General features: G+C 40.5%; 2 protein-coding genes across 9 annotated transcripts in view; both read left to right on the top strand.

Moving 5' to 3' along the window:
• The window catches only part of LOC139161875 (mitochondrial adenyl nucleotide antiporter SLC25A23-like), a 47,660-nt gene extending 35,236 nt beyond the window's left edge, over positions 1 to 12,424 (top strand). For 2 of the 3 annotated variants that reach the window (XM_070741558.1, XM_070741560.1), the window contains 6 exons: positions 522 to 680; positions 1,520 to 1,672; positions 3,480 to 3,587; positions 7,390 to 7,557; positions 7,789 to 7,939; positions 8,884 to 12,424. In XM_070741558.1, the coding sequence (XP_070597659.1) occupies positions 522 to 680; positions 1,520 to 1,672; positions 3,480 to 3,587; positions 7,390 to 7,557; positions 7,789 to 7,939; positions 8,884 to 9,068 (924 nt within the window). In that variant the 3' untranslated portion in view covers positions 9,069 to 12,424. The remainder of the gene's footprint in view (positions 1 to 521; positions 681 to 1,519; positions 1,673 to 3,479; positions 3,588 to 7,389; positions 7,558 to 7,788; positions 7,940 to 8,883) is intronic. The other variant, XM_070741559.1, reaches the window with a different exon arrangement.
• A 5,312-nt stretch (positions 12,425 to 17,736) lies between these two features.
• Positions 17,737 to 22,031, top strand: part of KHSRP (KH-type splicing regulatory protein) — a 30,189-nt gene continuing 25,894 nt past the window's right edge. For 2 of the 6 annotated variants that reach the window (XM_070741544.1, XM_070741541.1), the window contains exon 1: positions 18,422 to 18,737. Coding sequence is in view for 2 of the 6 variants with exons in the window: in XM_070741541.1 (XP_070597642.1) it covers positions 18,534 to 18,737 (204 nt within the window). In the remaining 4 variants the exon portion in view is untranslated. Of the gene's footprint in view, positions 17,787 to 18,386; positions 18,987 to 22,031 lie in introns of those variants that run through there. The other 4 variants (XM_070741545.1, XM_070741543.1, XM_070741540.1 and 1 more) reach the window with 4 other exon arrangements.

Raw genomic sequence — 22,031 nt, 5'->3', positions numbered from 1 at the left:
AAAACCTCTGCGCCATAGTGCACTGCGCAGCTTAGAGAGAACTATGCCCATGATTTGGCCTGGGAAATTTTTGGAAATACGAGTGTAGGAAGACTCAGAAGCAGTGTGTGATAGGAAGCTTTTATATGTCAGTGCAGAAAAGGAGAGGCCAGATTGTGAGAAGATGAATACATTTCTAGTGACTTAATTTGATTAAAACGTTTAAGGAAATAAAGTGTTCTGTAAATCACCAGGAAGGTGGGAATAGAACTTGTTTTTTGAGCAGTTATGCAGAGTAATGATCCCCAGCATATTCTGACCCTGGGTTCAAGTTCAATTCCAATTTTTAATATTTGATTTGCCCATCCTTACCTGTTTGGATTTTGATGATCAATATAACAACCCAAAATATCAATAGCGTTTGAGTTCAGTATAATGAAACCTGAACATGAGTTCCTTTAGAATATTTGCCCATTACTTTTGACTCTAGGATATTTTACCCAATAGTGCTTGACCTTGTTTTCCTCTCCTTGTTTTGATAGGTCCTTGACATTGGAGAATGCCTCACTGTTCCTGATGAGTTTTCTGAGAAAGAGAAGAAAACTGGGATGTGGTGGAAACAACTTATAGCTGGAGCTATGGCTGGTGCTGTCTCTAGGACTGGAACTGCACCGTTGGATCGATTGAAAGTTTTCATGCAGGCAAAGAACTAACAAGCATTTGTGATTGAGAAAGAAGAGTGAGGTTATGCCTTGCAACAGTACCTGTAATTGCAGCAGCAATTCTTAGGGAGAACACATGCAAAGGAAATGGGGAGTGGGGCTTTGGGGAAAATTATCTTTGTAGGTGTAGTGAATAGTTATCCAAAATACACATTTGTGTGTTGGATGACTTTTCCCATTTCCACTCATCATTGGCACTCTTAGCAAGCTACCTACCTACCTGCCAATCAAAGCAAGATTTTAATATAAAAGAAAGGTACTCTTCTCCATTTGAATTGCATGCTGAATGATAGGTGGGAGCAAAAGTATAACTCAATAAGAGGTTTGAATATTAACAGAATAAAAGAGTTGGAAGGGATCTTGAAGGTCTTCTAGTCCAACCCCCTGATCAGGCAAGAAACCCTACACCATTTCAGACAAATGGTTAAAGACATCTTGTGAATGAACACATGTAGTACTCCCAAAGTGTCATTCCATCCTGTCACTCTTGAATGCAGAAAGACTTATCTGCAGCAAACAAAGCCAGTGTGCTCTTTATATTCTATAATTCAGAGGTTTCTTCAACTTTCTAAATATTTGGAAGTCACTCTCTCTTTTTCAGCTTTAACAATATTGCAGTGAATAAGAATTATTACAGTTACATCATATATGTCTTTCACATTGCCTCCATTTTTAAAGGTCTTTAATAGCCATCCAACTATACAGTGTTTTCACTGCTTCCTCCCCATATAGTACATAGTTATTCTTCTTTATGCCATCAACAAGAGCTCCCCATAGAGGAGGCAGGGACTAACATTGTGTCTGCTTCTTACCTGCAGGTCCATGCATCAAAGAACAATAGCATGAATGTGCTTGGAGGACTGAAAAACATGATTTATGAGGGAGGCATGGGCTCGCTGTGGAGGGGCAATGGAGTTAACGTTCTCAAGATTGCACCCGAATCTGCCATCAAGTTCATGGCTTATGAGCAGGTATGGACTTAAAAGATGTCTGCAGCTCTGCACACTTAATACCCACAAGCAAGCTGCAACCACTGCAGTTCTCAAAGTAAAGGTGTTACAGTATGATAGTGGATGACATTCCTCCTCAGTTGGGATGACATATTTTGTACTAGCCATAACTTGCAAATGTGGCAGCTCCATAATACAAATTGTACGTGTATATCCTTTACAACAAGGCAAAGAATGACAATTACTAGTGTCCCAGAAGTGGTTTCCTCCCGGTTCGGACCAGTTCACCCGAACTGGTAGCTACCCACTGGTGACATCACAATGATGTCATAAAACCAGTTTGGTCAGTGCCTGTTTGTAGGCACCGCCATCTTTTTTAAAAAAAAATTGGGGGTGGGAAATATTTTTTTTTAGATTTTTTTTTTAAATTCTTGGGGTTTTTTCCCCCTTCTACACCTGGACAGAAGCCGAGTTTCCGACACTGCATGCATTTGCCATCTTGTTTACAGCTTTTTTAGGGGAGTGATTCCCCCGCTCCTCTGTTTTTTTTCTTTCTTCTGCACATATGCAGAAGCTGAGTTTCCAGCACTGTGTATGCAGTTGCCATCTTGTTTTTGTCTTTTTTTAAAAAAGTTTTTAAAATGTTTTGCTACTGCACCTGTGCACAGTAGTAAATCGGCAGTGAGGTAAGTTAAAACCCAGCCCTGTCGTTTCTCCTGTTTTTGAAAAGCACCAGCCAAATGTGAGCAAAGTCTTTCTTAACCAGGCTTTTATCTACTCTTCTTAAAGGAAGCATGAATCCAGAATGACCCCCAGATTACAAGCTTGCTGTTACTGATGGACTAGATTTAGAGCCAAATAGAGTGGTACCTCTATTTATGAACTTAATATTGTTCCATGACCAGGTTCTTAAGTAGAAAGGAATCAAAGTAAAAGGAAATAATGAGTGCAAACCCATTAGGAAAAAAATAAAAGCTCGGAATTTGGGTGGGAGGAGGACGAGGAAGAAAAGAGGAGGACAGTCGTTGTCGGAGGAAGAAAATGAGGTGAGGGGAATCAAAAAAATCCAAAACTTTAAGGCTTAAAAAGAAAAAAGAGGGATTCTGAGGCGTCGAGGAGGAGCATGCACCTCCCATACACTGAAAGGCTCCTCTAGCAGCCCAGAAATGCCCAAGATGGCCGGGATTAAAGGGGGAATGGCAGAAACTGGCTGGACTTTCGTGCCGCTCTCAAATTTCCTGGGAAATTTTTCCGGGCTCGGATTCTCAAGTAGAAAATAGTTCTTAAGAAGAGGCAAAAAATTCTTGATCACACGGTTCTTATGTAGAAAAGTTCTTAAGTAGAGGTACCATGCTTTCTGTCTGGCATTCTTCCTTGGTAATCTGTTGCAAAAAGAATAGTAGTTTGATGATTGACTACGAATGGGAGTCCTCCGGTTCAACTCTGCTTTCTGCTATGGGAGCTCACTGGATGCTTTGGGACAAATTGTTAAGTTCAGTCGCTTCTAAGAATAAAACAGGAAAAGGAAGTCTTGAGCTCCTGGGGGGCAGGGGCAGGGAATTGAGAAGCAGACTAATCAAAAGCAAAAATTCTATACCTTCCGACATTGTTCTCCTTTGCATAAATTTCAGCAAAACGAAGCAATAGCCAAGTTACAGTGAAGATTTCATTGCTTATTACTGAACTCTCTACTGAAACTAATATCCTAGTGCAGCAACATACCATTCCCCTGATATAAAATGCAATAATTTCTTATGCATGCTGCCCTCACTCAGTTAATTGAGATGAAAGTGAAGGAGTCTCCAGTCTATCTCTTTTTTTTTTGCAGATAAAGCGAGCAATTCGGGGACAACAGGAAACTTTGAGGGTACAGGAGAGATTTGTTGCTGGCTCACTGGCTGGGGCCACAGCACAGACCATAATCTACCCTATGGAGGTAAAATTGCTCCTCTTTGGTACTAAAAGGCCATACCCTCTACCAACACATGACCTTTTAATCAAAATGTATACTCCTCAAACCATTCCAGGAACATGTCCAAGCCAACCATCACCATAGGGGCAGGTTTAGGCAGGGGTCCCCAAACTTGGCCACTTTAAGCACATAGCTGGCTGGAGAATTCTGGGAGTTGAAGTCCACAAGTCTTAAAGTGGCCAAGTTTGAAGACCTCTGGATTTAGGCTTCAGCTTATTAAAGAGGCCCAGACAGTGTAGTTTTCCCTTGTAACTGCACTTGACACTGCTTGCTACACAAAATGCTCAGTTCTCCTCTTTCCTATGCCAAATTTCTTGCACTAATCTTTCTTCTAATCAGATGCTTCTGGAAAAATGGGGGACTCCATTGAACTAACCCTAACCCTAATGGTTATAAATTTCTTTAACATGTTTTACTGAAATTAAAATATTACTGTACATGAATTTCTGCAATTATTTACAATTTAGTACCTTTATTTCCCAATAATCTTCTTAGATGTCTTCTAAGATATCTTTCTAAAATAATTTTCTTAGTCTTTTTTATCAGCTTGTGAGGAAGTGCTTCTTTTCAGTGATAATGGACAAGTTTGGAAGTTTCAGTTTAAAAAGCATATCTGGAATGCTTATCATTTATTGTGAACTGACCCATCAGAAGAGCATAGAACATTGCTTAGATTTTTAATATGAATGAAATCATTAGAAATATGGTGTATTGTGATGATAATAGGGAAAAAATAGGTAAAATAGATAAATTAGGAGCGTCAGACAAATGTGAACACTATTCAGCAGATGGCACTAAGTAGATTCATTTAAATAAAGGATATGAAAATTGTAGTCTTGCTATAGTACAAATAATGCTGCACTTTACTAAATAACTTTTCCATGATTTATTAGTTAGGATGAATGAGCATTCAGTCTGTTTAACTTTATTATATAGTATTAACAGTGCATGTGCTCCTTTGGGTGATCTATCTATCTATCTATCTATCTATCTATCTATCTATCTATCTATCTATCTATCTATCTAATCTATCTATCTGGATTTATATGCTGCCCCTCTCCGAAGACTAGTGACACAAATCTTATGTTGAAAGTTACTCAAAGGTTGGTAGGGAGGAAAGGGCATTTCCCTAACTGTGGATTCCTTCTTAAAACTGCTGGTAGAGGCTCAGAAATGCAGTTCATTCCAAATATCTCTTCATCCTTTTCCTCCCACTTAGGACTGTATGACTGTAACTTATTGCTTGTATCCTAAGATTTTTATTAATATTGTTTCTTAATTGCTTATTTGACTCCTATGATCATCATTAAGTGTTGTACCACATGATTCTTGACAAATGTATCTTTTTCTTTTATGTACACTGAGAGCATATGCACCAAGACAAATTCCTTGTGTGTCCAATCACACTTGGCCAATAAAGAATTCTATTCTATATAACCATGATCATGGGTGGGGTATATGTGTTCTATTCCTTTCTAGCACCTTTCTTAGTACATTCTTAGTACAGTGATCCCCCGATTATCGCGAGGGTTCCGTTCCAAGACCCCTCGCGATAATCGATATTTCGGGATGTAGTGGTGTGGAAGTAAAAACACCATCTGCGCATGCGCGCCCCTTTTTCCATGGCCGCACATGCGCAGATGGTGGAGTTTGCGTGTGGGCGGCGGGGAAGACCCGGGGAAGACCCAGGGAAGGTTCCTTCGGCCGCCCAACAGCTGATCTGCTCCGCAGCGCGGCAGCAGCGAGGAGCCAAAGATGGGGTTTCCCCGTTGCCCAGGCAACGGGGAAACCCCATCTTCGGCTCCTCGCTGCTGCCGCGCTGCGGAGCAGATCAGCTGTTGGGCGGCCGAAGGAACCTTCCCTGGGTCTTCCCGCCGCCCAGGCAAAGGGGAAACCCCAAGATCGCTTGCCGCTTGCCCGTCACCCGCTCGCCCGGCCGCTCGCTTGCCGCTTGCCCGTTCGCCCGCCCGCCCGGCTTGCCGCTTGCCCGTTCGCCCGCCCGCCCGGCTGCTCGCTTGCCGCTCGAGAGCAAGAGGGGGAGAGATAGAGAAAGAGAGAGGAGGAAAGAAAGAGATGAGAGAGGGAGGAAGAGAGTGTGAGAGAGGAAGAAGCAAGAGAGAGAAAGAGAGAGAGAAAGAAAGATGAGAAAGGAAGGGAGTGACGTCATCGGGTGGAAAAATCGCGATATAGCCTTTCGCAATGATCGGGATCGCGAAACTCGGGGGATCACTGTATATCTTTTTGATATAAAATGAATGCTGTTTGTATGGCCAGTATGCCAATTTGAGATACAATTTTTGAATTGGACTTGTGGTTTATGTAAAGCTAATGTTGATAAGGAGAAAGTTGAGTACTGCAAGAATGGATATGTTAGAGCTGTTCCTTCCCAGCACATCCTTACATTCATGGGAAAATTCGGGCAAATTGATAGTTCAAAAGGCATCTGCTTTCTATCTTGGTTCCATGAATTTGGGAAGGAGAGAGACACAGAGTGATCTTAATACTAATACCAGTGATATATATCATGAGTCTTCATTTCCAATTTATCCTGGATATTAGCTAAATACTATCCAGAAAGTAGCATTAGCAGACCAAAACCCAATTTTTGTTCATTTGTACATATTAAGATTATTTTTAATCTACTATTGGTCATTGTGATTTTCAAGACATGCTACAGTTACAATACCAATAACACAAATAAATAGAAACACCAATAAAATAAAAACAGTTAAAAGAAGCTAACATAAAATAATATCTAACATTTAAGTAAAAGAAGCACAAAATATAAACTGTATTTAAAAAGCCAAGGATGTTGCACTGTGTTAGACATCTGATTCCAACACCCAAATGCTATCATCAAAATGCTTTAACATATACAGTATCTTCAATCAGCAAAACTCATAAAATGTTTATAAGTGTTCTGCAATTAACCTGGCTGCCATAAATTTAGATGGATTATTATTTTCCAAATAACTATTAGAAGCAGCCAATGCAGTAGTTGATTTAGGAGTTTAGGACCTGTGTTCCAATTCCTTCCCCCTCCCCCCCTCCCGCCCCTGGAAGTAGCTAAGTTAGTACCTGAAGTTGATAAGATGTACTCTTGGTCACCATCACAGCCTGACATGCAAAAGACATCCAGTATCCTAAAGTATTCCTGATTGAAAAATTAACCTTTTTTCATGACTCCCAACAGAACTAGGTTATTCCACATTTCACAGGAATTCAGAATGCCTACCGTGGACAACCCTATTGATCTGAAAAGGCATCCCTAATTTCTAAACCCTATATTCATCCAATTCATTATCAATTTCAGATGTTAGCCTAATAAATAATTTGCATCACCAATTTCAGATAGAATAGATTGCTTAATGGTTTCTTTCTAATTAGGAATTCTTAAGTACATGATTTGGGGGACAAAATAAAACAATGGAAAAACACTGTCAGTTTAAGTAGAGACAATTGGATTGACAACTGTTTATCTTGGAAAGGCCATTCCTTTTTTGCAGAGGTAGGGAACCCCATTCACCAAGAGTAGCATGAGATAGATCATAACCAAGATGGTCTGGGCCAGTCTATTTTTTTAAATTGACATCCTACAAGCCACCAGGAAAAAGAAAACATATGCTACATTTTTGAATTAATCACTTGCAGAAGACCCTTGAAAATAGTGCAAGGACAATGTAAAATTGGAAGTACTGTAATTGATGCAGATACGGAGACTGTTTCCTTGTTTAACATCTAATTCATTATTTTTTCTTCCCACTAGGTCATGAAGACACGATTGGCCCTTGGCAAGACAGGCCAGTACTCAGGTGTGGCAGACTGTGCCAGGCAGATCCTACAGAAGGAAGGAATCCCTGCTTTTTACAAGGGCTACCTACCAAATATGTTGGGCATTATCCCCTATGCTGGTATCGACCTGGCTGTTTATGAGGTCAGTGGCTGGGAGTGGGTTCAAAGAATAAGGGAACTATCCAAGGAAAGGGCTAGGCTGACATGCTCTTTATTTAAAACACAGGATTAGTAACTCGTCCTTAGAAGAGAGCTTATTCATGGGTAAAAGGAGGTTTCTATCAGTGGCTTCCCTCCCTTTTCTGCAATTTATTTGTGCTTGGCTTTTGATGCCCAGATCATCTTACCCCCTTTGTCACATTTCTCACCAAAGACACTGAAGAACACCTGGTTACAGAAGTACAGCAAGAACACCGCTGACCCAGGAGTTTTGGTCCTCTTGGGCTGTGGCACCGTCTCCAGTACCTGTGGCCAAATTGCCAGCTATCCCCTAGCCCTGGTTCGAACGCGGATGCAGGCACAAGGTAAGAAAGGAGCATCGTCAATGGAGAAGGTTGACACCCATTATAGGCGGGATAACCATAACAGGGAAGATAATTAAGCATGAAAACTTAGTATTAGAGGAGTGGACATAGGGGAGATTACTAGGAAAGAAACTGAGAAGGAAAATTGGATAGGAAAGGTAAATAAAATTTTCATCCCGGGGCTTAGTCATGTTAAAATTAACAGATCTCCAAACCTGACATGTATGTTCATGGTTGTCTGTTCTTCCAGGAAAAAGGAGGAATCAGTTTTCAACATGAGGGGCTAGAAAAAATAGAAGGCAGGTTGTTTTCTCTGTTGTTTCATATATTTTATTTACAATTTATTATACAATAAATATAATTTATTATACAAACAATGAGGATTGATGCTGAGAATCTAGAAAGTTACTAGGTTCTGCCCAGTGGTGGGAATCAAAAAAATGTTTATTACCATTTCTTTGGGCATGGCTTGGTGGGCAGGCCTGGCAGGGGAAGGATAGTGTAAAATCTCCATTCATTACCCACTCCAGGGGGAAGTTACTGCAAAATCCCCATTTCTTCCCCATCAGCTGGGACTTGGGAGACAGAATAGATGAGAGCGGGGCCAATCAAAGGTGGTATTTACCGGTTCTTTGAACTACTCAAAATTTCCGCTACTAGTTCTGCAGAATTGATCAGAAGCTCTTGAAACCCACCTCTGGTTTTGCCCAATTCTATGAGATTATCTTTAGGTCCTGTTCAAAATCTGGCATGCAATACTTCAAGCCTTGATCTGTCAGTCCTTCTTTCTCTCTACATACTCTCAGACTCTCTCCCATGGGTTTGAGTCTGAGCCATGTAGGACCTGTAATCCTATTCAAACAAGACTCTCTGAACTTCACCTTTATCAGGTATGTTGTGCCAGGTATCCTACTAATCATTTCTTCTTTTTTCCCTCACTGCAGCATCAATTGAAGGTGCACCACAGCTAACCATGCTGGGTCTCTTTAGAAACATCCTTTCCCGTGAAGGGGTCCTTGGTCTCTACCGTGGCATCGCCCCCAATTTTATGAAGGTTATTCCTGCTGTTAGCATCAGCTATGTCGTGTATGAGAACATGAAACAGGCTCTGGGAGTAACATCTAGATGAAGGAGAACCCTGTGTCACCAATGTGCAGGGGGCCTAGTTCACAAGAAAGGTGTTGGAAGGGCAGCAAAGGTGGGGATATTGCTGTGAAATGGAGAGCTAAGAGGGTGTTTGGAATGATTGGGTCCAGGCCACCTTGGTCAAAAGTATAAACCTCTCCATGAATAAGAGCCAATTTGCTCACTAACAACCAAGTTTATCCTGAGAAGGCCTTGGCTGGGGGGAAAAGGTGACCTCTTGGAGGTATTTTTTTTTCTTGCCCATATTCTGGAATTTGCAGAGATGGTCTCATCAAACAGACATGTTTCTGAGCCACCTGCTGCTCCTGCACATGCATTTTGTCCCCAACAACTGAACATGAGAACTATGACATATTAACAGCCAAGTTGACAGTGCTTGCTCTGGATGTGTTGCCAGATTTCAAGAAAATGCTAGTGAAGTGGGTTGACTTTTGATAAATAGCCCTACTAACTCCTGTTAGCAGTTTCCAATACTGGAGGCACTAGCATATCTGTGATTATTCCCTGGAGTCCACCAATTTCTTCTGCAGGTATTCAGAAACAGGAATACAGTGATCCCTCGTTTTTCGCGGGGGATGCGTTCCAAGACCACCCATGAAAAACGAATTTACGTGAAGTAGAGGAAAGATATTTTTTTATGTATTAAACGAGTATTTGGACTTTTAAAACCCACCCTTTGCATTAAACAGTCATTCTATAATGTTTCTCAGCTGGAACTACATGTCATATCCTACCAGTTTCTTTAATAGAGTACAGTAGTAATGTAGAAGATTTTTTTGAATTTTTAATGGATTTAAAACTTTAATGGATTTAAGCCCCCTTTGAAAACCCATGAAATAGCGAATCCGCAAAATATGAACTGTGAAGTAGCAAGCGATTACTGTATCTGAATTTTTGAGGACTCTGGTCAATAGATTCCACTCTTCATTTAGCATTTCTATTTGCAATGATGAATTCCTTTTGACTCTCCCCTCTTCCATTCTTTCTAGAACCTATAGGGGTGCTGGAGCCCCCAGTATTTGCATTTTAGCCCAGATTCCCTTTACTTGTCTCTGTACTATGGAAACTGTCTGTATATTTTGCACATTGGTTGTTTTTAATTTATAAGGCTAGATTGCTGTCTCTACCTGGACCTCTATGGTTGAACTGAAGCCTCTCCCATTTTATCCCCATTCCCTTTCCTTCTATTCTGAGGCAGCAAAAATATTGGAACATTACAAGGGCTACTATTTTGTGGTAACCATCAAAGCACTTTGCTGAGATCCCCTAATATGGTGTGTACATATTTCTACTCATTTTGAGATATTTGCACTAGCTATACTAGCTTCATTGTTGCCATAATTAAGATCCTTGAAACCATGCATTCAGGATTTCTTTGGGCTCTGCTTTGTATTGCTCTCCTCTTTTATCTATGACCAGTTGAATTACATTCATTTTTTCCTTTGTTAGAAAGTTCGAAAAGGCAGAATGGTGGCTATACCTAAATCTATTCACTCTACAGATTATCTTCTCAGAAATTTCCCCTTTACCAGTGTCTCAATAAATGCTTCACTTCATCTTCCCATTCAAAATTGGTAATCTGGTACCAATCCTACTGGAGAAGGCTGTGGAGTCCTGTATTCTGTCACACCCAACATAGTTGGCAAAACCATGTAAGCAAGAGCAACATGGATTTCAGGAATATATCTTTCATATTGTTCTGGGGTGGATACAGAATCCTGAAAGCTTTTAGGGTTGAGTCAATTTGGAAACCTATTTTCCCACATCACTCACATCTTGACATGTTGCCTCTTAGATAAACCAAATCCTTGTCCCCTGTTTCTATGCAATCTCTCACACCATTTGCATTTGGGAGGATCATAGCCATGAATCGGGGAGCAAAGACCTATTCTACTGTCCCTTTTTAAGAGCTGTTGCTGCCTTCTCCAATCTGATGTCCTCCAGAAGTTAATTACAGTTCCCCTTATTTCCAGCAGAATACGTACAGTATGTTGAAGAAAGTCGTAATGGTGGATAAAATAATATAACTGACTCTTGGAATTTGAGTCATATCCTTGAAAGACTATCATCTGAGTGTCTGCCACGATTGTAGCTATACTAGAAGTAGGTTGATGCAGGTGGAGGGAGGGAGGCACTGCAAGAAATGAATGCTCAAAAATGGGAGAGGATTTGTTTTTGTCAGACTAGAATGCTACTTCAGTCTTAGTTTCCTACAAGAGATAATCAGATAGGGAATTGACTCTTTAATTTGAGAAAAGTACCTCATTCAGTAGATAGGAAGGACTTCTTGCAAGTAAAGCCACTCCTGCATCCATTTTACAGGAAAGATTCAGTAAGGACAAGGTGCAGGATTGTCAAGTTCCAAATTGAAAGTGCCTTTTGTGTCTTGATTAGGCCACCAATTGCTATCTCTGCTACCCATCCACATACCTATATTTTGTTCCCCTCCTGATGCCTGTAGGGAAGAAGGTTCTCATTTTTTTGTCTTGTAGAAAACATGAAACAAGATTATAGAGAAAGCAAGTATGAAAGCTGCCATTTGTCTCCTCGCCCCATCCTTTTCAGCTTCATGTACAATCAGAAGAAGAGAATCTCCATTTTGCATGAGATATTTATGTGTGACATATTCCAAGATGTGGGCATTGACACACATCTGGAGAATCCAGGAATGGAAGCAACAGGCTTGATAAGGTGTCCTCAAATGCTTTCCTGGCAAAAGTTGTACCCAAAAGGTAGCAACCAACTTGCATGGCTTTAAACAATTGATAATATCTCTATGACATCTCACTTAGTTGTTGGAATTTTCAGGATTGGAAATGTAATTTCTTTATAAATACTGTTTGCTGGGTGAACAAAATGGGAAAGAGATACTGTAGTCATAGTTTATGAAAGGAATTTTTCAGAGGGATTGGTTACTTACTGAGGAAAGCGGGGTCTTTAATTAAACAAAGGTCTTTCATTTGATCCAGGAGATTATTTTCTTAATGTTAAAAAAGTTGTACAATAACTCAGTGGTAGTTTTGAACTTCTCACTGAAAATCTACTGATCTTTTTAGATGTCAATTGGACTGAATAATAGGAAGATCATTTGATAAATTGGATGACCTCCAATTTAAGTTTTCCCCACAAAAACTAGATACCTAGTTTGCACTTTTATACAGAACCAACTGTCTTGTTTTGGGGAACTGAACAAACACTAACACACTGGTATTATAATATTTTAAGCACTTAACCTTGTCTGAATCTAACTCCAGTGAGATATCTCTATATGTCTGCCACTGCTCCTGATGCATTTTATGTTAAATTTTCAAAGAGAAAAAATAAAACACATTTTCGAAACTTTCTTTCTTAGCATGGTATCTGTGAAATAAATTCAGAAATAACATAAAAACAGTTGAGAAGACATGATACTTTATTTTGTCACTGTTCTCTAACATAGGCTTAATATACTTATTATTTTGAAAAATAAAAAAAACAAATAAAATTTACTCAAAAAGGAGGAGTGCAATCATGAGGGTTTCAGGGTTCCCAGAAAAATGGCTTCATGTAGTCTATAATCATCCACTGCTGTTTTAGAAAGTAAATGTTACAGCAATAAAATCACTAATAAAGATGGAATACATTGATGGAAATCATTATTAAAAATAGTTAATACCATGCAGTGCCATATCCTGTGGAAAAGCAATCAACAGGAGCATGCAAAATGCCATCTCAATAATATTTTAGAGTGTTTTGACAGTTGTCCACAAACATATTTTTAATTTTCAAAAAGACTTTTGACAAAGTTTCTAATCAAAGATGCTTAAGCAAACTTAAAGATCATGGGAATTATTTTATAAACTGAAAGCTGGTTAAAGAACAAAGGAGGAATGATTGTATATTTAATGGCAAATAATAGGATGTACCAAATGTCCAATTTTTTGTTTTGTGCCTTCAAGTCAGTTGTGGCTGATGGTGATGACATGGATTAATCCCTGCAGCATTATTGGCAAGATTTTTAATTGTTTTTCTCTTCTTCCTGGGGCTAAGAGAGTGTGACTGGTCCAAGGTTCCTCAGATAATTTTTGTGCCAAGATCAGAATTAGAACTCATAATCTTCAGATATCTAGCTCTGCATTAGGATAAATATATTTTAACTAGTGATAAATTCATTGAGATGAATGCTGAAAAACATTTGCCGATGGCCTACAGTAATTTTAGAAGGGTAAGAAAACAGATGAAACATGTTCACAGAAAGTGAATAGATATTAAAATGGTACTTAGTAGCAAGTATGAAATGATGCATATTGGGGCAAAGATTATAATCATGTGTGATCTCATTAGACAATGGCCAATTAATAATGGGTTTTTATATTTAGTTGGCTTTTCACATCAGTATAGATTATCACCGATAATCTGATTATGAGGTTATTTTTAACCCTGCTGTTCCCTTCCGGTCCTTTTAGAGCCAAAACAATTTTTGAAACCCTGTAAAAAAAATTTCCTGCATATCTGAAACTTGAAATTCCATGACTTTGTCTCATTTGAGGGATTCTTTCTAAGGGGGGGGGGCTTGGGGGGGATAGTTTTTGCTGGGCAAAAAAAGTTACTGTTGTTACCCTCAGGGTCCTTTTAGACCCGGAGTATAAAAAAGTTAGTTCTAGCTACTGGAATGGTCTTTTTGAATACTTTTTTTGCTAGTATACTAAATTGAACATTTCTGAACACAGCGATATGAAAATTGAAATGAAAAAAATTAATGCTTATTTTGCTCATAACCCCCCCCTCCTCATTTTTGTGAAATTTTGTTAATTTTCATCTAGTTTAGGCTGCAAAACCTGACTTTTTTGACCATCTTTGTAATTGAAATACTAATTTGAACATTTCTGAACACAATGATATGAAAATTGAAATGAAAAAATAGATGCTTATTTATTTTGCTCAGAAAAGGGCCTCCCCCCCCCCCCCCCCACGGCTGTGTGCACTTTTTTCAATTTATAGATTAGCCTGCCAAATCAGAATCTTTTTACCATCTTTGGCATTGGCATACTAATTTGAACCTTTCTAAACATAATGAAATGAAAAAAAAAATTATGTTCTGTTCGCAGAAAATACATTGGAGTCCTCCAGGTCATTTTAGACCTGGAGTTAAAAAAAAGGTTGATTCTAGCTACTGGAATGGGGTTTTTTGAATACTTTTTTTGCTATTATACTAATTTGAACATTTCTAAACACAATGAAATGAAAATTGAAATGACAAAATTAATGCTTATTTGTTTATTTTGCTCAGAAAAGCCCCCCCCCCCGCTGTGTGCAATTATTTCAATTTATAGATAGATTAGCCTGAAAAATCCATTTTTTTTTCATTTCATTTTTCATTTCATTATGTTCATAATGTTCAAATTAGTATGCCAATGCCAAAGATGGTCAAAAGGTTCTAGTTTTGCAGGCTAATCAAGATAAATATGAACAAAATTGCACAAAAACGGGCGGGCTTTTATGAGCAAAATAAACAAATAAGCATTAATTTTTTCACTTCAATTTTCATTTCATTGTGTTCAGAAATGTTCAAATTAGTATACTAAAAACGTGTTCAAAAAAACCATTCCAGTAGCTAGAAACAACCTTGTTTTACTCCGGGTCAAAAATGACCCGGAGAAACCCAAGTGTACAATCTTTGTGAAAATCAATTTTTTTCATTTCATTGTTTTCAGAAATGTTCAAATTATTATGCCAATGCCAAAGATAGTAAAAAAATTCTGATTTTGCAGGCTACTCTAGATAAAAATGAACAAAATTGCACAAAAATAATGGGAAGGCCCTTTTCTGAGCAAAACAAACAAATAAGCATCAATTGTTTTCATTTCAATTTTCATTTCATTATGTTCAGAAATGTTCAAATTAGTTTCCCAATGCCAAAGATGGTCAAAAAAGTCAGATTTTGCAGACTAATCTAGGTGAAAATGAACAAAATTTCACAAAAACGGGGGGCAGGGTTTTCTGAGCAAAATAAACAAATAAGCATTAATTTTTTCACTTCAATTTTCATTTCATTATGTTCAGAAATGTTCAAATTAGTTTCCCAATGCCAAAGATGGTCAAAAAAGTCAGATTTTGCAGACTAATCTAGGTGAAAATGAACAAAATTTCACAAAAACGGGGGGCAGGGTTTTCTGAGCAAAATAAACAAATAAGCATTAATTTTTTCACTTCAATTTTCATTTCATTGTGTTCAGAAATGTTCAAATTAGTATACTAGCGAAAAAAGTATTCAGAAGGACCCAGAGGGTAACAAGTGTTTAGTAAATAGGAGGGGAACAGCAGGTTAAAGATAATTATTAAAGATCTTGGGAATTGTCCCCAATTACATTTGTGCCATCCAAAATCATATATATCCACCATATTGTCCTTCCTACAATGTATGTTATGTGGCTTAGAAGAATGCTAGAAAATAGAAACCTATTATCAAAATTGCTTACTCCAGGAAGAAATTATCTTGGGAGTTATAGCCTAGATAATTTATTGTCATTGTATGTATATGCAGTATACCCATACAACAAAATTCACATAATACCCCAAAACCAGGCCCAACACATAGCAATCCGAAAACACACACCCCACCCACAAATTCCCCACGTGAAACACCTAAACATCCACACAACAGACCAAGAAATGCTGTCCAACAAGTCACTGATGGTGACCCTTTAGTTCATTATTGAGTACAGTCATATCTCTGGGATAAAATCTATTCAGAAAATGTGTGGTCCAAGTTTTAGTTGTTCTGTATTTTCTGCCAGAAGGCAACAGACTAAAAAGATTATAAGCAAGTGAGAAGAATCTCTGAGAATGTTGTGCAACGTCCTCAAACTGAGATGTGAAGATATCATCCAGGGCTGGTAGCTGGACCCTAATGATATCCTGGGCAGTTTTAATAATTCTTGGTAGAGCTTCTTTGCCTCTTGCAGAGATGCTTCTTATGCCATGCAAGAAGGCCATATGTCAGGACACACTCAATGGTCCTGAGGTAGTAGGACAGCAGTAGATGCCAAGATAGATTTATCTTCCTGAGCTCAGACCATGCTAGTAGTTATACAGGGTTATGCTTTGTGCACAGGTTATCTTTAACTTAAGCATTTGTTCAGTCACTGTTTAAAGTTACAACAGCAATGAAAAAATGGCATGACTGATTTTCATATTTATGACCATTGCATTCCCATGGTCACATAATCAAAATTCAAATGCTTGGCAATTGACAGTTACCTGTACATTGTCCCAGAGGGTTAGGTGATCACCATTTGTAACCTTTCAAGCTGGCTTCTGGCAAGCAAAGTCGATGGGAGAGGCCAGATTTGCTTAGCAGCCAGATGATTCACTGAACAACTGCAGTGTTTTGCTTAACAATTGCGATTGTAAACTAGGGCACAACTCACATGTCTTGCTTATCAACAGAAAATTGGTTGTGAGTCAAGTCATGGTCTACCTATACTGTGAGAAGCATGGCTTTTATTAGAGGAAAATCTTCAAAGCACACTATTTCTACTTTGGCAATATATATTGTGGGATAAGTATGCTAATTTTAAGTAAAGCTAAACTTAAAGGTGAATCAGTGAACTCTATTTTTAGTTATTTATATCCTACCTTCACTTTAAAAAAAAAATAAACCCCAAGGCTGCAAAACATCCTAATATGCCTTCCTCCTATTTTCTCTGCAACATCTCCCCAGCGAGGTGATTTGGGCGACTGGGCAAACAAAAGTCACCCAGCCGGTTTCCATACCGAAAAGAACTCATAGCTTGGTTTCCAGTCTGGTGCCTTAATCCAGGGATCTCTAACCTTGGCAACTTTAAGGCTTGTGGACTTCAACTCCCAGAATTCCTCAGCCTGCTTTGCTGGCTGAGGAACTCTGGGAATTGAAGTCTACAAGCCTTAAAGTTGCCAAGGTTTGAGACCTCTGCCTTAATCACTCGTTTCAATCTTTCAAACATTTCAAAAGCCTTTAGGAGGCCCCGTTTACTTATTTATTCATTTGATTTATAAGCCGCCCAACACCTAGACTCTGGGCGCCATACGTTATTCAGTCCTCTTTCGAAACCTTGATACGTAATAAGCGCGCAGACGCAACCGCACAGCAGTTTCTCCTAAACTCCTGTAGGCTCGATTCCCAGTGACGTCGGGCACCTTTTATATACCTGGTGTCACCGACACGCCCGGGGATGGGGGGGTGGGGTGTCGGTTTCCTATCTCTTCGCAAAAGGTCAGGAGTTGGAGCCAAGGCCGCTCTCCTCAAGGTGCCCTTTGGAGGAGTACGGGCTGAGGTCTAACGGTGAGGTGCGCTCGCCCCCGTGGCTCTGAGTGCTAGCGGAGTCCGGCGCAATTCTGCTACCGCACTTGGGCAGGGAGCGAAATCGCGTGCGGTCACGCAGGGGTGCCCAGGTGCGGAAGCAGAATTGCGCCGGACTCCGCTAGCACTCAGAGCCACGGGGGCGAGCACACGTCATCATTCTACCTCAGCAGCCCACCTCTGAATACGGGTAGGGAAACAGAGGCCCCATTCGCCAAAGTCCCCGCGAGCAGCCACCTAAGAAGCGCCTTCCCCCCTCTCTTTCTCTCACCACCTGACTCAGTTTCCGAAGGGGGCGGTGAACGCTCCCTGTGACGCTTCCCGCCGAACGGCGCGTGCGCGAATTCGCGAGACGCCTCAACTGAGTTGTTCTCAACCAATGTGAGTTCAGACTTCCGGGAAAAGTAAACCGGAAGCGTACGCCGCCTTTACTCGGTGGTTTCTAATCTCTTGGCTCGGTCGCAGTTGAGTGCGGCGTTCCTCGCGGTGATTGCTGAAAAGCCCCCTTCGGTTTTCCAGTGGCCCCTTCGCAGTCGGCGTTGAGGGCTTTTAAGAGTTGCCGAGTAGGAGTGGTCAGTTTTTCTGTCAATCATACTTTAATCCCGCCCTTCACCCTTTAGCCGGCGAGAGGAAAGCTCCCCCTCCTCAACCGCAAGATAGATGGGAACTGCCGGATTGGTTGTCTCCATTTGATAGAAATGACGTATTCGCTGTTTTCCAATTGCAGACTCGGCATTGAGCGGCCGTTCTATCGCGATAGGTTCATTCATTCCGCCTCTAAATTTCCAATTGGTAAAGATCCTGCAAAGCGCCATCTTCCACTTTTTCCAATTCGACCAGCCGTCTGACATTCAAAGGGTAGATCTCGCTTGCCGTCGCTTCTGATAGATCGGGCGTCCAAGCCGCCTGCTTTTCTTTACAGTCAGTGGCTGTTTTGCGCTGTCGCTCATCCTGGTCTCGCGGATGATTGGCTTTCACAGGAGGCGGGGATAAGGGCGCGAAGTCCCGCCTGTTGGGCTCCCGGCGTGCAGTGCGGGAGTGCGCGTGAAGTGGGGGGTAGAGTGTTCGGCCTGGTTCCCGCGTTGAGCCCTCGTTGCCGCCGCCGCCGCCGCGTTCGTCTGTGCCGCCATGTCGGACTATAGCACCGGCGGTCCTCCGCCACCTTCCGCTGGGCCGCCGGGCGCGGGTGGAGGAACCGGAACTGCCGGGCCTCCAAATCAAGCCGGAGGAGGCAACGCTGTCGGTAGCGGACCCGCTGGGGGAGCGGGGGGTCCAGGACCAGGCGGGATCCGTAAGGACGCTTTCGCCGATGCTGTACAGCGCGCCCGGCAGGTAAAAGAGCTGAGGCGGATGGGAAGCAGAGAAACCCGATCGCGGGGGGAGGAGGGCGGTTGAGGGCGAGGAGCGTGGCATCCTTCCCCGGCTGCCCTGCGAAAGGCCCGGCGCCTGCGGGGAAGCTGGAGATCGGCCCTAGGCTGAGGTAGTCGGACTCCTCCTGAGGTGACAAGAGTTCTGGACTGTGCTACCCGACACGCCGCGGGGGCTGATGGTGGAAGGAGGCAGAAAAGCCAAGAGCCTTGGGTGAGCAGTTAGTTTCTTCCTGCGGGAAGGTTGCTTTAAAAGGAAGTGGAAACCTCGCGCACGTGGGTCGGTTCTGCCTGGCAAATCAAGCCGGGACTTAGGAACAGAGAAGGCTTGTTTTTTTAAAAAAAAAAGTTTGTGTTTCCCTCAGTTGAAAGTGAGGAGGTAACTGTCTAAATTTGGGGGGAGGGGAGTATTTTTATTTGCCAATCGAAAGCTAACAGAGTGGCCCGCAAGCCCTTCCTGATCTTTAGAATAGAATAGAATAGAATTCTTTATTGGCCAAGTGTGATTGGACACCCAAGGAATTTGTCTTTGGTGCATTTGCTCTCGGGGTACATAAAAGAAAAGATACCTTTGTCAAGAATCATGAGGTACAACACTTAATGATTGTCATAGGGTACAATTTTTTATACAATTTGTATTAAAATCTTAAGGATACAAGCAACAAGTTACAGCCATAGAGTCATAAATGGGAGGAGATGGGTGATAGGAATGATGAGAAAAAAACTAGTGGTAATAGTGCAGACTTAGTTTGATAGTGTTGAGGGAATTATTTGTTTAGCAGAGTGATGGCATTTGGGAAAAACTTGCTCTGGTGTCTAGTTGTTCTGGTGTGCAGTGCAACGTTTTGAGGGTCGGAGTTGAAACAGTTTATGTCCAGGATGCGAGGTGTCAGTAAATATTTTCACTGCCTTCTTTTTGACTTTATTACATGGAGGATGGTTTTTTGAGCTAAACGGAGGGTGGGTTTGGCCAGAATTGCTTCATGTGGCAGCAGAGACCAGTACTTTAAACTGCATTTTGTTATTGGACCAGCACCAAGCTCTCTTGTTTTAATGGGTTAGAGACCTAATATTTCCAGATGTCATGGGTCACTTTTAATGTTTTGGATCACCCTTTAAAAATATCCATCTTGTACCCTGGAATTATAACTGAAGTACATTACATGTTTGTCTGATGCACATTTGTGCATTAGAAAGACTTTGGAGAATGAACTTTTATCTAATTGGGAAGCAGAATTGAAAATTTACATGTTTGTCTAATGCACATTTGTGCATTAGAAAGACATTGGAGAATGAATTTTTATCTAATTGGGAAGCAGAATAATTGAAAAATTATTTGGATTATTTTGAGAAGGGAGAATTGTTTTAGTTTCAAGATTACCCATTACGCCCTCATGCTCTCTTTGCATCGTGTGCTTTTTTGCACAGGACAATAAAGTATGATTCTACTTGCAATCTAGATTACAGTTATGCAATCCATATTTCTAACTCTGAATTTATTAGCTTGTCCTCAAGAAAGAAGGGTGGAGAAATAGTGTCTCAGTGCACAGCCAATATGCAGGATTGAAGATAAATTATAAGATTATTGATGAATCAAATATTTGTGTATTTTTTTGCTTCCTGTAGGAGTGAAATAGTTGGAAACTTCTTGTGATTTAATTGAATTCTTTGATTTTTCACAAAGAATAAGTGATAGGAGTAAGTCTTGCTGTTGTTGCTCTTGTAATTGGATTTTGTTTGTACATTTCTATCATTGATCTATTTTTTTTCCTTAACACATACTTGCAAGTAGAAAGGTTAGCATACCTGTGTGGATTGATTGGGCCTTGTTTATTGCATTGGGAAGGTTGGCTGTTTTTTTTTTTAAATTTTATTTACCCAAAATGTTTTCGGTTATTTGTGGGACAGTGATAAAGATAATGTACCTGAACTAATTCAGTTTATATTGTTACTTTAGGGCTCCACATGTTGTCATCGTGTTCTGGTGCATCTCTAGATCAATTGAAGCTTTTTAAGGCTGAGGAAGAAAACTGATGTTCATAGTTCAACAGAAACAAAATGATTTTATGGAAATTGATTTATTTAAAACCAGTTTCATTCTTGAAATACTTGTATTCTGAGGTTTCTTCCTATTGTTGTATTAAGGCGCTCTTTCTGTACAATGTCTTTTGAATCAAAATTCCCATCTTAGAAAAAAATGTTACCAAATTGTTTTCTGTGCTGCTTGTTCTAAGAAGGAAGGAGAGGGACATTGTGAAGTATTTGAAGAATTATCCATTCATTTATTCATTCAATTTTTCTAGTCACCCATGTCAATGAATGAGTCTGTGCATCTTACAATTCCAAAAGTATAACAACACCCCAAAACATTTTCTTGGCTGCTGTATGTATTTAATAAGTTAACAGTAAAGCCAAACGGGATATGTACCACATTCTGAGCCCCTGGCTCACGTATACAGCCACGTTTTTAAAGCTTTATGAAAGGCCAGCAGAGTTGGGATTAACTTCTAGAGCAGGGACTACTACAGAAAAGGCCTGTCTTCTAGTCCCCACCATCCAATATTCTTTGTAGAGTGTCTGCTAGATTGGGTTGGACAGCTAAAAATTCTTGGAATAAAGTCCCTCGGATATCCCATTCTAAAGCAATGTAGGGTTTTAAAAGTGACAACCAGCACCTTCAGTTGCATCTGGAATCATACTTGTAGCCTGTGCAGCTCACATAATAGTGGTGTTACATCTTCTGTATTCTCACATCATTTATTATCTGCGCAGCTCCATTCTGTCTGCTTCCGAATGCATTTCCAGGGAAGCCCATGTAGAAAACATTGCATTAATCTAAACATGAGGCATGAGTTGGGGTGAGCAGGGCTTCCTGGTCCATGAATGGGTGTAACTGGCATACCACATGAAGGCGTGCAAAGGTTTTCCTAGCCGTACTATCATCTGTCCGCACTTCAAAGAGTCTAGCGGGTGCATATTGGGTGTGTCTCAGGTAATGCAACTCTATCCAGAACTAAAAATCTTGTATCAGGAAGTTTCCAATACACACAGCCACTAAATCTTGCTAGTGTTTCATTGTAGCCCATTTCATCCCATCCTGTCCCCAGCCGCCCCAGACACTGGATCGGGCTTCTTATAATATTGATCACAGGACCGTGGTTTACTCAGGAAATAGAGAATATGGGGGGGGGGGGGGAAAGCTCAAGATCATTACAGCTTATTGAAGAAATGTTAGCCAGAGGGAGAAAGCTTAGCTTGA

This window comes from Erythrolamprus reginae, chromosome 2, assembly GCF_031021105.1.
Source record: "Erythrolamprus reginae isolate rEryReg1 chromosome 2, rEryReg1.hap1, whole genome shotgun sequence".
Taxonomy (NCBI): domain Eukaryota; kingdom Metazoa; phylum Chordata; class Lepidosauria; order Squamata; family Dipsadidae; genus Erythrolamprus; species Erythrolamprus reginae.
This window is presented reverse-complemented; position numbering and strand designations above follow the sequence as displayed.